Here is a 16,759-nt window from a genome sequence, read left to right on the forward strand (position 1 = left end):
GAATTGGTTTGCAGATTTTCAGAATGATAAGAATCAAATCTTTTTTAGAGTTGTAAGGTGGGCCAAAGGGTAGGCCAAGGGTAAGCCATATGGCCCGGGCCAGAGAGGTGGGCCAGGTTTTCTACCTACCCCTAAAATAGCCTATTGACGTCACGAATTAATTTTTTTTGTACACAAAAAGTGTACGCTTTTGTACGCTTTTGTGCTCTTTTCTACGCTGAAAATTTTCAACTTTTTTGAGCGTACAGGAGCGCACATCCCAATTGATAATTTTCCAACCAATCAAGAAAGAGAAATACTGCTGAGTAAACAAAAAAATGTAAACATACAGATTGTGTATGTTTTTGATGGAAATCAAACATTGATCGCGCGAAGTGTGCGGCCAAATCTATTTTAAGAATTTTGGCCTAGCGTGCACGCTCGCGCGATCGATGGAAACAGGACTTTAAAGGGACATAAAAGTACTGACAAAATTTGTAAACAAACCGTATGCAGCGGGATACAAAATCAAAACAAATGTCACGTGTCAAAATAAAAAATAAAAACAACTATGGCTGATTTTGATTGTTTCAATTGTTTTACAAGTTTGTTTTGGACACGTGATTTTAATTGTTCTTTTTAATTACACGTGGTTCGCGCAATGTTTACATTTTACTACTTTATGTCCCTTTAAACTTGAGCTCCTCAATCCCAGCAGGTTGAAGTGTGATTTATTACAATGGTCTACTCAGTATAAAGATGCTACATTATTTTGCTTCATCTGATGTGGCTTGAGAAAGGCAGAGTAGCTCTATCTAGTGTTTTGTATAAGACATCAGGACTGATAAAACTTAAGATTTATTAGTGTATTTCCGAAAATTCCTCGATGTTGAGGAAAGCCCGACTTTTTTCGGAATAGCCAACATTGAAAGGTGTGCCCTTCTGATAGATGGATAGATATTTTACGTGGATAGCCCAGTAAACTAGGAATCTTAAACAACTTCTCTCTTGATTGTTTTCACGGGGTCCACGGCCAGCTGGTTATCAATAAACTGTACAGATCAATGGTAGGGAGTTTGAATTCGAACCTCTGGATTTTGGCGCTTTCGCCTTGACAATTCTGCCATCAGTCCATGAAATAATTAATCTCTATGATAATTTTCCTCATTCAGGCATTGCAACAGGATATATCTACGGTGGAGAAGAAAGTGGATTCTTTGATCGAAACATGTACGTTGATTACCAACAGAGCTGAAGAATCGTATGCTGAACAATTACGGCAAAGCTTGGATGGTCTGAAGAAACGTTGGTCTGGTATCATCGATAGTACTGAAAAACAGAAAGAAAATCTTCGAAACGCAGGTATATTGATAATTTCTTACTCCTCGGGCTCTCTTAGCATGCAGCATCACATGAAATAATCAATTTACATTCACCTTCGTTGACGGTGAAAAGATACAACCTATTGAAAGATTCTTTACCGTGTATTTCATCCCTGATAAGACTTTTCACTTTTCACTCAATTTTTGACCTATGTACGAGCCGAAGTACGAGCTTTAGATCATTGGTAATCTTAGCAATGCAACTAAGCTATTCTTAATAACGAATGAAAAACTAAGAACTAAGATTTTTTTCTCACCAGCATAATGTTCAGTGGAGAAAGATAAATTCTTTACTATATTGAATTTAAAAACAAATGATAGCACAATAAGTTTTGTTAAGACCAAAAGCTTTTCGATTTTATTAAATCATTTTCAACGCTAAAAATCTTTTCTCTACAAGATAGATGGTAAATTTTCGAAGATATTTACTTTATTGAATTTGAACTTGTCTATAAACAGACCCGGGAATTTTAAAAATTCATTTCCGTACTACACTACGCTATACGTGAGATACATTCTGGTGCAAAGTAAAATCGAATACATTCCTTCATTTACCTTTAGGTGAAAAGTTCCAACAAATCGACGATGGCGTCAAAAAGATTATGGAATCTCTTGGTCAAATTGACAGCGCTATATCGAAAGAAGACTTTAGTGTACTTAGACAAGACACGCTTTTAAGCAAAAAGCAAGAATATCAGGTACTGTCTCTCATATAGGTTTTTTATTTGAATTGGGAATTGAAGTTGAGCTCACTATTAAATGTCACCAATGATCCTCGTGTTTTTCTTAAAAACTATACGTCTTTAACATCTGGCGCTATTGCTGATAAGAAAAAAATACGCGAAGTCAAGTCAAGTTTTGGGTATATCGACCAATAAGATTCAAAGAATGGATCACTTTCAACGAACTACACAAACTTTGCACACTGAAAATATCCTACATTTTAGTTGGAAATTCCTTGATTAAGAATTCGTCGGGGACAGAATCTCGCGTTACTTCACCGAAAATTATGTCAGAGTTTTTTTTTGAAAAATTCTCCCCGACAAGGTATTCCTCCCTCAAATGTACGATTCCTGTTTCCTTTAGACATACATTACACGACTTGAAGAGCATGATCAACTTCTAACATCTCACACCAACACCATCAACGCCCTGATCACCACCACCTCCACGACAACAACGCCACCGCCCACCGAACAACCACCCGTCTGTATTGAAATCGAAAAAACACGAACAACTATAACCACTTTGAGAGGACGAATCGAGTAAGTTATTATTGAATTATTTTCTTATTGAACGTTTGTGTTATGGTAAGTGACGTCCTTCCAGGTGAAAGATCGCTCTACTGGGCTCGTAGTTTTCTGGCCTGGTTTGAAAAGCTTCGAAAACACCTTTTTAGAGAGTTTCCTCTGAGAGCTGACGTATTAACCTTAGCAAGTCCTGTCTGGAGATTACAAAGTATTTTAAGACCTTTTTAAAACCGGGAAAACAAGTTTCTTCAAAATGAAATAACCATCTAGGAATTTCCAATTCTACGACCATCCATAGGGTATTTGGATTCTAGGGGATTCAAAGGAGACACATTTAATCTTTCTTGGGGTTTTGTAAAAAAAATATGGTTTACAAAAATTTCGATTTAGAGTTTTATTTATGATTTGCTTATAGTCAAGCAGATGCGATCGATAAATAGTTTTGGTCGAGCGTAGGAATTTTTTTTCTCGAAAAAGTCAATAAGAACATTTGTTTTGAGTATTTGTTTTGAAAAATTGGAAACGAAAATCGATGAAAATTTTCCATTGGAGAAGTAAAGGAATTCTCGAGAGCTCAAATTTACCCTTCCTTCCTATCTCGGATTCGGATTTGCATGGCGTAGGGGAATTTTGAAATCCTTAGTGTGTGAAAAAGCTTTTACAAGGTTTATGGTCGTTTATTCGAATTTTTTAATGTGAAGAATCAATCCTGTTAAAATAATGATACTGGAAATTTTGGAACGGTTTCAATTACTTGTCTTTGCGTTCAGGTAAAGCAACATTTATTGCATCAAAATTATTTTAATTACTCCAAAACGTAATAAAGGTGCACAAAGTTTGTACCCGGGATGGATTTCAAATTTATGACCGATTTACTTTTACATTTTAGAACCAATCTATCGAAATTGACGTCATTCAACACAGATTTAGAAGAATTGAAAGCCCTGCTCGAGAATGTTAATAAACTTGCCGGCCAACTAAAAAAGGAGATTGTCAATTTAACATCCAAGCAAGCCGGAGCTGATGAAGAAATATTGAAAGAATGTTTATCGGTTCGTTGATAGTCTCTGTTTGTCCTTGATATCAAGTCGTGTGTTTTGGCTTACTTACCACTCTTTAGAGATTAAAATTTAGTTAATTAATTCCAGACATATCCATCCAAGTAAATATGCATTTTTTAATTTAGAATTGATTGTGACATAATCTTTTTTTACATCAACCAATTAGAATATGTCATTCCCTGACTTATTTCTGCCCGTGTGCGTGTGCCGAGTGACCGCTTATAGAGATGTAATATAGTTACAAGGTACTTAAAGGAATCAATGGCAATCTATAAAAGTTTTCCCTTCTCAGCGAAGTAAATAAAGAAACATCTCCGTCTCAAAATTCGCAAAAACTGAAAAAATAAGTGCTAATTTTCTGTGTAAGATCTACACTTTACGTCTCAGACGAAATACCTTGTTGAAAAAAAGTCAAGATTTCGAAATAGTGTTTTTTATTTCATTCGAACTTAACAGCTATATCTTTCCCTTTTAGAGTATACCTGCTATTAGCGAACAAATCGAGACAGGCGTTTTCAAACAATTTGATGAAATGTCAACGAGAGTGTCTAAATCGAATGTTTGTAATCAAGTCATTTTGGATATGATCTATGAATATACAAATCGAGAGTGGAAGGCATCAGAGAAGGCTGTAAAAAGGTATAATTTATACCCAAAAGAAGCATCACTCGATTTACCATGTACCAGAGTATATCTCAACGTTTATCGTAGCTTAGACCATGCTCGCATGTGACGGTTCCGTTTCGCTCCGAAACGAAATGAAGCCATTCTATTGGTTACATCCAAGTGTTACGTCACTTCTAACCAATATAATAGCTTCCTTCCGTTTCGAAGCAAAACGGAACCGTCACGTGCGAACATGGTCTTAGTATGAGGATAATTTTATTGTCTCTACAGCAATGTTTTTAAATCTTTCAGATGTTTTGTCTAGTACAGAACTCTATAACTCGATCTTCAAGGATAGTTTTTTTTGAACCAGTGAAATGTATGAAGATTATCAAAGCTGATGTTAGGGAGAAAATTTTAGTTTGAATTTTGAAAAGCCAAAAATAGTAGAGGCTCTAATAAATGGAATTACAAAAATATTTAGTCCTGAATCATATTATGTTTGGAGCCACAATTGTGTCAGTAGTCCAGGACTGATTTCATCAATACTTTTTTCACTTTTTTTATGACGCCTAGGTTCAACTGATGTTTGAGGGAGAAATGAAGAAACATCAACAGCTAGGCGATGACGTCATTCGAATTGATGAATGGGTTCGCAAAACATCGAAATGTGTACTCGATCGAATCGATGGATCTGTCGACCTCGAGGATGACTACATCGAGGTATGAGATAAAAAACTTAGCAATGTTAACAATGCGAATGGAACCTTCAAAGGATTTTTTCAAGGAAATTTAGCAATCTTCATCGCAACCTCAGTGTCATAAGGTTGAAGGGCCATAGGTTAAAGAACTCATTAGAAAATAATTTTAGTACTTTTAAAAATATTCAATTACACAAAATGGGTGCATGGTTAACTTTTCCCAAATTTTTACAGGGTCTAGAAGAGAGTATCTCACTAAACGAGGATCTCATCACGTCTACGCGTCACTCGATACAAGAAATCCAAAGTGCCAATAACCAATCGAAACTCGACCAACTCGGCAATCTCTCAACACAGATTGAAGAAATCAAAACTAACCTCGAGAAATTGAAATCTCAACCAAGTCGGAAAGAATTAGAAAGACAGTTTGCGGCCCTCGAAGGGTCCGTTTTGACCGATATTGATAATCTGAAGAGGAAAGCAAAGAAAGTGAAACTATTTTCTCCGGAAGTCAATGATATTCAAAGTGCTGTTGAGAATTTGGAGGTAAGAATATATTTGTATCAAATAAAGCCTGAAGAGCTAAATGTCTAACCTCCGTTAGAAAGTGCAAAGCTTTACATCAGGTGACTTCGCGAAATTTCGCCGGTTTGAGAGATTGGGAATCATGTTTACCGCCTACTTGTTTTTGAAAGCTATATTCAATATATCGGCACAAAATGTTAAAGTTTATTAAAATCTCGCTTCACTTTTTTCTGAAGAAAGATTAAAGTCAAATCTACATCATTGGTAATGCTAGCTAGTCTTCCTATTGTATGAATATTTGTTTAGAGGAAATTGACCTGTAGTCACATTTTTAAAACGGAAATACAACTTTTGGAGCTGTCCAGGAATCTGACATCTTCCAGCTTTTCTGTACCATTTCAACAAATTAACTTGATGTGTATTTCAAGACTCTTTCTCGTATTTAATTGTTTAGGAGCTTGCAAAACAGTGTGATGAAGAAATCAAAGCAAACGCTGATAGATTTGAAGAAATTGCAAAAGAGTTGAGTGGACGAGACGATCGTGGACTGGATAAGCAAGTCCAAGAGGTCAAAACTGAGTATGAAAAACTACAACAATTCTTGAAAGATCGAGAAAAGGTATCTGGTTATTTCCCTACTACCTTTATTTATTTGAATGCTTTATACAAGTGTTTTTAATTTATCACGTCAGTCTTCTACTTATCCTTTAAAGAAAAAGTTTCTTTTATAGGAAGTATATCTATGGAAGTATGCGATTCAAACTAGTCATTTATCAGTAAATTGTCTCAACGTTCAAACCTTAACCTTCTCTCAAAGCATACAGAAATTTCCTTGTACATTACGATTCTTTTTTTAGGTTTTCGCGGATGCGCTACCACTTTCTGAATCAGTGTACGCTCATTTGGACACACTGAACGAATGGTTGTCTTCAACTGTCGAACAATTGGAACAAGTATCAACCAATCCTTTGCCTTCAACTCCTGAAGAATCTGTCGAAAAAGTCAAGGTTTGTTTGCCTACTTACAACATTTTTATTCTTGTACAACTAACTTTAAATTCAACAGAGTGCTCAACATTGTGATTGGATTAAACGGAGAGACGTTTTCCAAAAAAAAAAGTGCGGCGCTCCACTTCAACATGCGATCTCCCAAATCTAGCTTAAATAGAAAAGGGGTTATATTCCTTCACTCCCGGATCCACCGACATCCACCAGATGAATATGCTTACTTACAACGTGAAATATCGAATCAACTGAGATAACTATACGATAAGGCTATCACTGTGTCTCACTAACATTCTGCTGATTGGTACATGGTAGTGTGAAGGTTTTGATCACAGACTTACACCCCAATGGACTGTGTTCGAATCCCAAACATTTATAGGCAGTATGTTAGGGAAGCATGGCGATAGACTTTCTACCTTCACCTTCACTCATATATCGATTCTACTCTTTAGAGTGTTATCGAAGACGTCACGAAAAAAGCGGAAGACGTGCAACAGTTAGTCAACAATGCTTCGTCACTCGGACAAATGTCGGATGAACCGGCTTTCCGTGCTATGGAGCAACGTGTTCGTGACGTTCACGAAGTCTATCAATCACTTTTGACGGACGGCGACGAGAAACTTGACACACTGAAACAATGGATACAACAGTTAGATGAATACGAGAAAAAGGTAACTAAATTCTTGGCGCTCACCTTTTCTTGCTTTAAACTATCTTTAATGGACTCTCGCTGATTCGAACTTCCTTTGTTCGAATTTTTATGGTTTATGGTTATTTAACTGAAAGCAACGTCTTCTTTTTCCCCTCATTTAAGGTGACACGGTGCTATGTTATATTCTTTTATAACATCATTGGACTTTTAGACCCACAAGTTGAATTGTAACTAAATACGCCATCATACCTTGGAGCACCTAGTACTGAACCACGCTTTGAATTCTACTAATTTCCCTAAATGTAGTATTCTACCACTTGAAAAGTCACGCCGCCTATTTAGGCTGACTTGTTTTAATCAGTAGTGCGGTCACTAATAATCACCTGCAATCATTAGAATATTAAAAAAATCTACCAAAAATATTTGTTTCATCATTTTTGGAAACCCACATGCTACACACCGTGTAGAGAGTTGCGTGTGTTTTGGAGAAGTTTAATTTGGTAAGGAAGAACATACAACGTTAGTAATACTTTGTTATGTTTTGAAAAGTTTGCAAATTTACTCTGGAGTGTTCTTTATATAATAGAACTGTCGAGTCTCCATAACCCCTGCGGGGAATACACAAATTTTTTGAAAATTTTGAGATATAGAGTAAGGTTTTTTTTATGGCATTGTTAACATTGAAGGGACCAAAAAACTTGTTTGAGTTAACGATACAAGTAATAAATAGAAGTTCGAGTTAGAGGGATTTGACTGTAATACAAGTCATAAATAAAATACTGTCTCCCTTTGATTTCCGTTGCCATACGCTTTGCATTCGAAATCTAACTTGAAAAATATTATAAACCGGATTTTTTCTCTAATATCTCTAATATCTTTAAACACAAGGTTGACGATTTGAACACGTGGATCGATGGCCGAATGAGCACGCTTGAGAGCATCGGTGGAGTCACCAACAAATGGGAAATTGAAATGGAAACACAAAAATTCGAGGTAAATCATGTAAATTTAGATTGAATTTGGGTTGTAACCTAAGAATACCGTATGGATATCCATGATGAAATGGAAAAATACCATTCTTATAAAAAATAGCGTGTAATCACTTCGATCAACTTCGACAATTGGATTGTTTGATCAACATCTCTTGTTTCGAAGGGTCCTAAACTTAGGAATTATTTTTGAGTGGAGGCAGCTTCATATATTCTTGCACTTGAACCTTTAGCTTAGGGCAAAAAATAAACTCTCCTATAAATCGAGGCTTGCGTCTGCTTATCATAATAGTTCCCTTAATTAGTTTTTACGTGTCACTTTGTCAAAATCTAAGGTTCTCAAGTAAGCATCTTATACCTAGATATAGTCGCTTATAAAGATACAAAAGGGTATTCTGATAATTATAGGGTATTAACAACTATCATTAATGGATAAAAAAGTAGGATCAATTTGTTTACTGAAAAATAAATCATTAATTGATAAAAACAACATTTGTCTTTTATAGAAGAGCTTACCTTTTTGCAAAGAATAACGCTTTTAATGATTGATTAAAAACAATTTTTTTTGTAGAGCTTGAAATCCATGGTAAATGCAAAGGACGCTGACTTAGATCAATTGAAAGCTATCGGCGACGAATTAGTTCAAAAGGGGCGTTCAAGTGTTGTGGAACCATACGAAAGACAGATCTACCAACGTTGGGATGATCTGGAGAAGAAACTGACCAGTATTGACGTCATGCTTAAATTGAAATTGAAGGTTTGTGTGGCCTTTTTTACATTTTCTTCATAGTTCAACTTACTTTTTGATATGCATTACTACAACTATAAGTGTGCACTTTTTTGTTTCTTCAAGGGAATTAGCAATCTTGTACCCAGAGCCAATTGAATGACTTGTTAATTTTATTAATTTCATACCCTATGATGTTACAACCTTTCGTGAGCAATCATAAAACGCGAACTAAGGTACTGGGTTCGAGTTTGGGGGATTAGGCTAATTACGCTGGCATGGAATGGTCTTTATTTTTTCTGTTGATTTCTGACGAAATTTGTGTTGACGTAAAATGATGTGATTTCCTTCTTTTGCTGGTTACTGTATTAAAACTTTAACTTTATGGTTACGTAATGGTTTCTTTGCCTTATTGAACGCTGGGAGTCCTTCACTCTAAGCTACCTGTCTGAACAAAGGTGTCACTCATAAGCATAGATATTTTATACAAACATGAGATGAAACTTTTTCGTCTCGAGCTGAAGCAAAAAAATGCAGGTCGTTTGCTTTGATTGAACAAATCGTCGGTCTACTCATTAAATATGGCGCATCATTTTTTTTGACTGCTTTTGATTGGTAAATACAGAGTAGTTCTTTCTAGTTCTATCTAGTTCTATCTATGTAAGATATCTGTGGTCACAAGGCATTTTCTATTCACGATTCTTTCTCTCTTTTCTTTAAATAGGAGTTTGATGACAAAGAAAAAGAACAAGAAATCATGAGATTGCAAGAAGAAAAGAAACGACTGGTTGCCGATGAAGAGGTACGATTAACTTACAGTTGACGCTCTCTAATTCGATTTTTAAGGGTAATTGGATTTTCGTCGAATAAGAGAACGTATCGCATCGTAAATGAGAGTTTCTTGTTGACTTTAACTTTCAATATTATCGGATAATGGAGCGTAACAAATCGTGGAACGTCGAATTAGAGAACCTCAACTGTACTTCGCAAGTCCATACTGAACAATAAACACAAAAAAGAATTACAGTTAACATTCTTCCTAATTCTATCAAAGGATCGAGGTGATCATCCAATGATTTTCTTTGAATGAAAAAGAGGAAGGTTCGGATTTGATGAAGTTCGAGACTTTCCAAGCTGAGGTGTGTCCAAGTGTGTCAGTTGTGATATCTAAACTTCGATCCACAAGGCTTACTAATGAATCCTTAGTGTTAGTTAGCTAAAGGATTGTGTTTGTTTATATATATTTTTTATTTGTTTATGTATAAGAATATACCGGTTCAAGATCGTTCGAAAATCGTTCAAATTGCGACAAAGACACATTGATTTCCAATGCTAACATACACGTTAGATAATTAGTTTTTTAGAGGATACTAATTAATAGTAATAGCTTTTCGAATGCAACCAGCTAATTAAGAGTATATAGGTTTAGCATTGAGATGTAAATTTTTTGTATCTCAGAGAGAAGGTAGTTGAAGAATCGAGTGCATTTTTTTTTGTTTTCTGAAATTAATTTTGTTACATGTAGTTGTTCCAATAATGGTTTGGATTGGGTTCTGGTTTTCCTAAAAATTTCAGTATTATTTGGACGCAACATTTTAGGGAGCTTTTCTGAAAGAATGGAAAAAAGCCTTTCGGTTAAAGGTATTATTTAACTTAAAGTAATGGTGGAGGAGAATGGGCGAATCGATTGTTACATGTTATTTGGTATTTGAGGTTTTGAGTTTTCAAGTATAGTTTGATCTGCGTGGATAACTTTTCTAACTTTGTTTGCATTTGAATGGATGGTGCTACAGTCTTCTTGAAGAAAAACACACACTTTTTAAGCTTTTTTTACGATATAATTAACCAAGATTATGACATTTGTATGCAAGCAATTTCCGTGAAACAAGTTTGCATTTCCTTTGCGAAAAAAAACAATGAAATTATACTCGCACAAGTAAAGAAGTGAAGGAGTTAGAAAGTTAATCTTCTCCACTTAGCTCAGGACACAATATACATTCAGACAGCATTTTTTGTATGTCAACGAACGCTTATAATCCTGTCTTTTTCAAGAAATCTTTCTTCTGGGATAAGCAACAAGATTTTCGAGTTGTCCTAAGTAGCACTTAATAAAAATAGGATTTCAGCGGGATTTCAATTTTAAAGACTGTTTGTCTGCGTCTTACACGGGAGAAAGTAAGGTTTATTCATTTTATGTTTTTTTATCATCTACAGTGGCTCATTTTGTATGCTCTTGACTCTATGACGAATGATAGTAACCACTTCTGCTGATATTTTCTCCAAAAGTATTATAAAGTTTAGTTACATGGTTGGACTTCGACAGTACGTTAGACGCTAGTACAGTGGAGTCTCCATATCCAAAAATTTGTTCGAATTATGGAAATCTTGAGTTTTGGAGATTGGTATATAAGGCATTGTTAGTTAACTGAAGGGACCAGATAACTTGTTCCAGTTAAGGAGACATTCGAGTTATAGAGGTTTGAGTTATGAAGGCCCCACTGTATAAAGATTTTGAGGTGTACATTTGAATCGTACAATCTTTCCGAAGCAGTAAAAAATTGTGTTTATTCTGTTGTTTGCTTGTTTTTACTTTCATTGGCAGTGTTGTACTACAACTAGTTGATATTAATGTGTTATTTGCCCATCCAAATTTTTGTACCCTAGTTGTTACTAAAAAAAACATTTTGCAAATCTATTTGAGGGTTCATTTTTAAGGCCTTGTTGCAAATCATTTTTAGAATGTTTTGATATATTTTTATTACATAGCTTTTTCTCATTGCAGCTTGTTCTGAACTGAAAAAATTTCTTTTAAACGAACATGGTTGAAATCTCTTTACAACAGTACTGGTATCTCCATACTTGTCTTTTAAAATTGCATTTTGAGGGATAAGAAGCATAAAGTGAAAAATTACTCTATTTAATTACAGAAAGTTTTTTGAGAGAACATTAAAATATTACATAATTTTGATATTTTACCCTTTATACAGAAAAATTTTCTTTCCCTAAATGGTAGCCAGGAGAAAGATCCAAGCAGTTGATGATTATGATTTTAATTCAGTAGAATAACTAGAGGTTCTTCATTTTGCATTTTTAGGTCATTCTAACACAATCTAGTCGTGTGGTGGAAGTCCACGCAGGCGTTGATATTGATTTCGACCAATTGGATTCTGGCTTACCCCAACCCGAAACTAAAACCGATATTCCGATTTCTTCAACTCCTACCGATGCCATCATTAGCAAGCAATCAACAAATGTTTCTGTTTCTGTGGTAACAACGACAACGACGACTAAACGATATGAACGAGAAGAGAAAGGTTGGTCTTTTTAACATTTTTACTGTTCCCCTGTTCTGTAATTCGATCACATGCTAAGAGTAGTTCGAGATATGGAGAGCTCGAGTAAAGCTATTTTCGGATGCTTAGTGCAAATGATAGTTTACGAGTCTAAGGGAGAGTTCTACTTTTTTGGTTGGCATGTTGTCACAGTCTTTTTGGGGGACACAGGGCCCATGCCACCAAGGCAACAAGGGCTATGTTTACTTGGAAGGGACTTGGAGTAAGTTCGTTGCTTGCAGTAGTAGAGTGTCTACTATAGAATTTAGAGTCAAAAGGATGGCCCCAATGACAATCATCTTCAGGAGGTATTAGGCGGGACACAATTATGAGAAAGAATCACCCAGGTTATTTACAAGAAGGAAAAATCACTTAGATTTTTTGGTCACCGTTGGAAACACTTCAAGCATTCATTGAGAACAAAAAAGTATGAAAAAGGAAGAAAGAAAAAATTGAAATCCTCAGTCCTCCTGTGCTTTGGGTTTAATCCATATCAATGAATGAGATTTATTAAGTAAGCAAGCAGTGTAATCTCTCATCTGTTTTCAAATGGTATCTGACAAGATTACATAAAAAATGGATCAATACGATACTTTTTCATGTTATGTTTGTTAAGGATTCAAAAGGGATAACATACGATTATAATTTAGCTTCAATAATTTAATGAACAAGTTTATTGCTCATTTGGCTCTCCTTGAATGTAATATCAACTGTGCTGCACTGTCGGGCTCAATCGAACTTGCTTTCGTTTTCAAAAATAAAATGGACATACCTATCTATAGTACATTTTTCCTATAAGAACTTTAATGAAACATTGAGGCAGATTTTTGTCAATGAAACATTGGAATGTCGATACAAGTAAGGGTGAAAAAGTAAGCTATAGACAAGTTTTGGATAGTCAAAATTATTATTTCGAACTGCAGACTTTCGGTCTTATTCCTATATTGAAAGGGGTCATAACATTCATTATCCTTTGGTTGTTCTTATAGAGCTAGTTTTTTGTGTTTTCTATCCTTTAACTTTGGACAACTGAGAGTCAAACTGTTCAAGAGAAAGTCTCCCAAGAAACAAATTTTAACAAAGTTTATGCTATATGGGCTGCTCGTTTTTTATTTTCATACTGTAGTTCTTATGATGAGATTTGGAGAGATACATTTTATCGAAATAGAAGATTTCTAATGAAAATTTTTTTTATATCAGTGCCGGGAGACAGACAACATATAAGTGATATTTTTCATACGTTTATTTCTGTTCATAATAATCAAAGTTTTACTATGTTATTATTACACACTGATGATTGAAAATGAAGAATTTCGCATTGGTGATTGAAAATGAAGAAGAGAAATTTACTTTACTTTAGAGATTCCAAAAGCAGAATTATATACTGTTATTGAAAACAAGAAATCGTATGGAATCAAGAAAGAAGAGTTTCATTTTTTCACCAGTATTATAGTTATAGATTGGTGTTATGACGTGTTATGAAAATATCGAAGAGGAGATAATTATGATATTTTGAAAATAAAGAACCCTAGAGAACCTCTTTTGCTATTTGGGGACCAACAAGGACAGAAATAAAAAGGGGAAATTAATTCAAGAAATAGAAAAGAATTAAAAGGACAACAATAAAAGGACAAGGAAATCTTAAGACAAAAATGAAAATCTTATCGAAACGTATTTTCAACAAAGTCTTCCAAGCTCATGGTGTGTTTCGTTCTTTGTTCGATCTCATTTCTTACAGTTGACTCTCTCTAATTCGATCTTCAAAGGCACCAAAGATTTTCTTCGAATAATAGAGATTATTTTTGCATGGCTTCCCCTTGACGGAAACTGGGAATCATTTCGAATTACAGAAAGATTCGAATAATAGAATTTCGAACTGGCGAGAGTGCACTATATTTCTTATTGAGTACTTTTTCTATACACAGAAGGTCTTATTCGATGGGCAGGGCATGTTGTGCTGCATTTTTCCAAGGAACTAAGTGATTTAATCAAGTCAACTAAAACTCCCTGAGCTCTCTCTAGAAAGACCCGTCGTTTGTTAAACCTAATATTTGATCCATGCTCATAGAAACCCCAAGGTAACTTATAGATGCTTTCTCTAGATTTTAGCTAATGCGATGGAGAGAAGTTAATACGATAGTCCACCTTACTCCAAGTCAATCTTCTGCTTTTTGCAATAAGTTTTAAACCGAACTCTGAGGTCAATGATATGGCAATGTTGTTTGGGAACCTTGTCACAAACTCGTTAACATAGTTGTAATAGTTTTATCCTCTTTCCCTTTCCCCGAAACTAAATGGTGGTCTAGTCGAAAATATTCTTAACAACGTAAACTCAATGAGATTGTCTCCTCCACAGATAAACTTCATGATTTTTCATACATCTTTGTTTGCTTTTCTTCATTGCAGTGAGCGTTGAACGTGACTTGGATGAGATGATCATAGAAATCGAATCCATTGAAACGATGTTGAAAGATTTAAAAGCCAGTGATGAAAACGAATTCAAAACTACAGAAGAAAATGCACAGGTATGTATAGCCTAGAAATCTAACCCAGATCGATTCAGTCACTTGTGACTGAATATCTGTTTTTCAAGGCAAAGTTAAAATTCCGTACATCATAAAAATCATTAAAGCGCCGATAACGCTATATTGCCTTCAGCCGTATCTTAGCCTTGTAGAGACTGGCTTGGTTAACCATGCTAAGGTATGTAGAGAAAAGAAGAAAGAAATACAGTGTTTTGTTTTTTTTTCACTTTTGCACTTTTAAATAAAAGGGGACAACATTTATTGTCCACTAGTTTTCCCTTCCCTTATTCATTTTCTAGAAAATTCTATACCCCTCATTGTATTCCTTGACAGTATTTTCAACAAGTCTATAGCCCTCTTTACATTCTTTGAGAGGATCTTCCACACCTTGATACTTTAATCGCCATCCATGAGAAGCTTCTTTATTTGTAATGCAAATGACTTGCTTTATTCTGCTATCTGGCTATGTGTCAGAGGTTTGGTACAAGGAAATTTGAATTTTCCTAATAAAGTCAGCTTAAAGTCGATTTATTAACATATGAAGCCAGACAAGCTGGCTGATGTTTTTAAAATGGTATCTTCCTTTCATTTTTTTATTCACTAAAGCTCTTCAAAAAAAATAATTTTAAATTTACAAAAAATTCTTCTATGAACGAATAAAAAAAAAGAAATTTTTGATATGTGACCTAGCAAACTCTCATGATACTTTTAGTGGTGCTTTGGGATTCTTTGTGCTACAGTTGGCTCTCTCTAATTCGATTTTCAGGGGACCAAAAATCTCCTTCTAGATAAAGAAAGATTCGAATTACAGAGAGTATTTTATACTATTTTTCAGCTGAGGGGACCAATATTTTAGTTCAAATTATAGAAAGCTTCAAAGAGTAGAGGATCGAATTAGAGAGTGTTGACTGTAATATCAAACCTGGTTATTTATAAATTTTAATCGTCAGAGAGTATGAATTTTAAAATGGATCGCAAGTTCGATTTCATCTTTAAATTAAAAATGATGCTTGTCATCTACCTTAAGGTATCTTTGTAAAATGTTTTCTCTTTTTCAATTATTTACTTCATCAAACAGCTAATATTGCATTACTGCGGCTTTCTGTGCGATTACCTGCTAGTAGCATCCATTTTTTAAGAAAGACATTCCTTCCGTCCGCGCGTCTAAAAAACCATTATGATAAAATACTTCCGCGCGTGCGAAATTTGATTTCAAATTTTGTTTCACGAATAAAATTCTTAAGCAAACAATTGATGTTTAAATGTTGCGTTAGATTAGAATATCGTGTTTGGCTAAGAAAGAAAAAAATGAATAAGATATTTTTTAAAGTAAAAACTCACATGAAATGAAAATATTTTAAGATTTTATCGTTTGTCAAAGGTCAAAATAATAATTGTATATTAAGCCTCGTTTTGATGTAGCCTCGTTTTAAAAATATATAAAGAATGCCAGGAAGTGAACGTCCGTGCTCCATTGATCTCTATTTTCAGAAACTGGAAGACCAACTCAACTCGTTGCAACCCGACTTTGAAAGTTTAATGACAGATGCTAAAGAGCTTATCAAACAGTTGGGACATATCGAAAAGAAGGGACCCATTTTGGACTTGTCACGTCGCATGAGTGGTGCTCACGCCAGTCTGGCCATCCGCAAGAAAAGCTTAAGGAACGCAGATTCCAGATATTTCAAAATGAAGAATGACTTGACAAACGTACAAGTATGGTTGGAAGAGACCGAGAAAGCGTTGAGATCAGGAGACCACGATCCTAATAAAATGAAGGTATGCCCGTAAACGCGTGTTTGCGCTTGTGGTGAGCGGAGAAAAATAGACTACTCCTCAACAGGGTCTTAAGAATAGACCTTTTCATAAATTACTTTACGGACATCACTTGCCTCGTTTTGAAATTATTGCCATGGTGATTAACTCCCAGCAGATTTCATTAAAACTACTTTCTATCTATTCATAAAAAAAATCGTTTATGTATCAAAGGACATAATCACCAATGTAATTGTTTGAATACGAGGCA

The 16,759-nt window shown here is 35.0% G+C and overlaps 2 protein-coding genes across 2 annotated transcripts in view; both read left to right on the forward strand.

Moving 5' to 3' along the window:
• Positions 1-718: 718 nt before the first annotated feature.
• LOC136822640 (dystrophin-like) lies at positions 719-4,405 on the forward strand. The gene is made up of 6 exons (XM_067078909.1): positions 719-730; positions 1,152-1,341; positions 1,923-2,059; positions 2,448-2,626; positions 3,501-3,663; positions 4,148-4,405. The coding sequence occupies exons 1-6, from the start codon at positions 719-721 to the stop codon at positions 4,403-4,405; spliced, it is 939 nt and encodes a 312-aa protein (XP_066935010.1).
• A 455-nt stretch (positions 4,406-4,860) lies between these two features.
• Positions 4,861-16,759, forward strand: part of LOC136822650 (dystrophin-like) — a 54,467-nt gene continuing 42,568 nt past the window's right edge. The window contains exons 1-11 of the mRNA XM_067078921.1: positions 4,861-5,001; positions 5,214-5,525; positions 5,959-6,123; positions 6,362-6,511; positions 6,961-7,179; positions 8,049-8,153; positions 8,721-8,906; positions 9,601-9,678; positions 11,971-12,190; positions 14,615-14,733; positions 16,225-16,512. Of these exons, the coding sequence (XP_066935022.1) occupies positions 4,864-5,001; positions 5,214-5,525; positions 5,959-6,123; positions 6,362-6,511; positions 6,961-7,179; positions 8,049-8,153; positions 8,721-8,906; positions 9,601-9,678; positions 11,971-12,190; positions 14,615-14,733; positions 16,225-16,512 (1,980 nt within the window). The 5' untranslated portion in view covers positions 4,861-4,863. The remainder of the gene's footprint in view (positions 5,002-5,213; positions 5,526-5,958; positions 6,124-6,361; positions 6,512-6,960; positions 7,180-8,048; positions 8,154-8,720; positions 8,907-9,600; positions 9,679-11,970; positions 12,191-14,614; positions 14,734-16,224; positions 16,513-16,759) is intronic.

This window comes from Clytia hemisphaerica, unplaced genomic scaffold (genome assembly GCF_902728285.1).
Source record: "Clytia hemisphaerica strain Z4C2 unplaced genomic scaffold, Clytia hemisphaerica genome assembly, whole genome shotgun sequence".
Taxonomy (NCBI): domain Eukaryota; kingdom Metazoa; phylum Cnidaria; class Hydrozoa; order Leptothecata; family Clytiidae; genus Clytia; species Clytia hemisphaerica.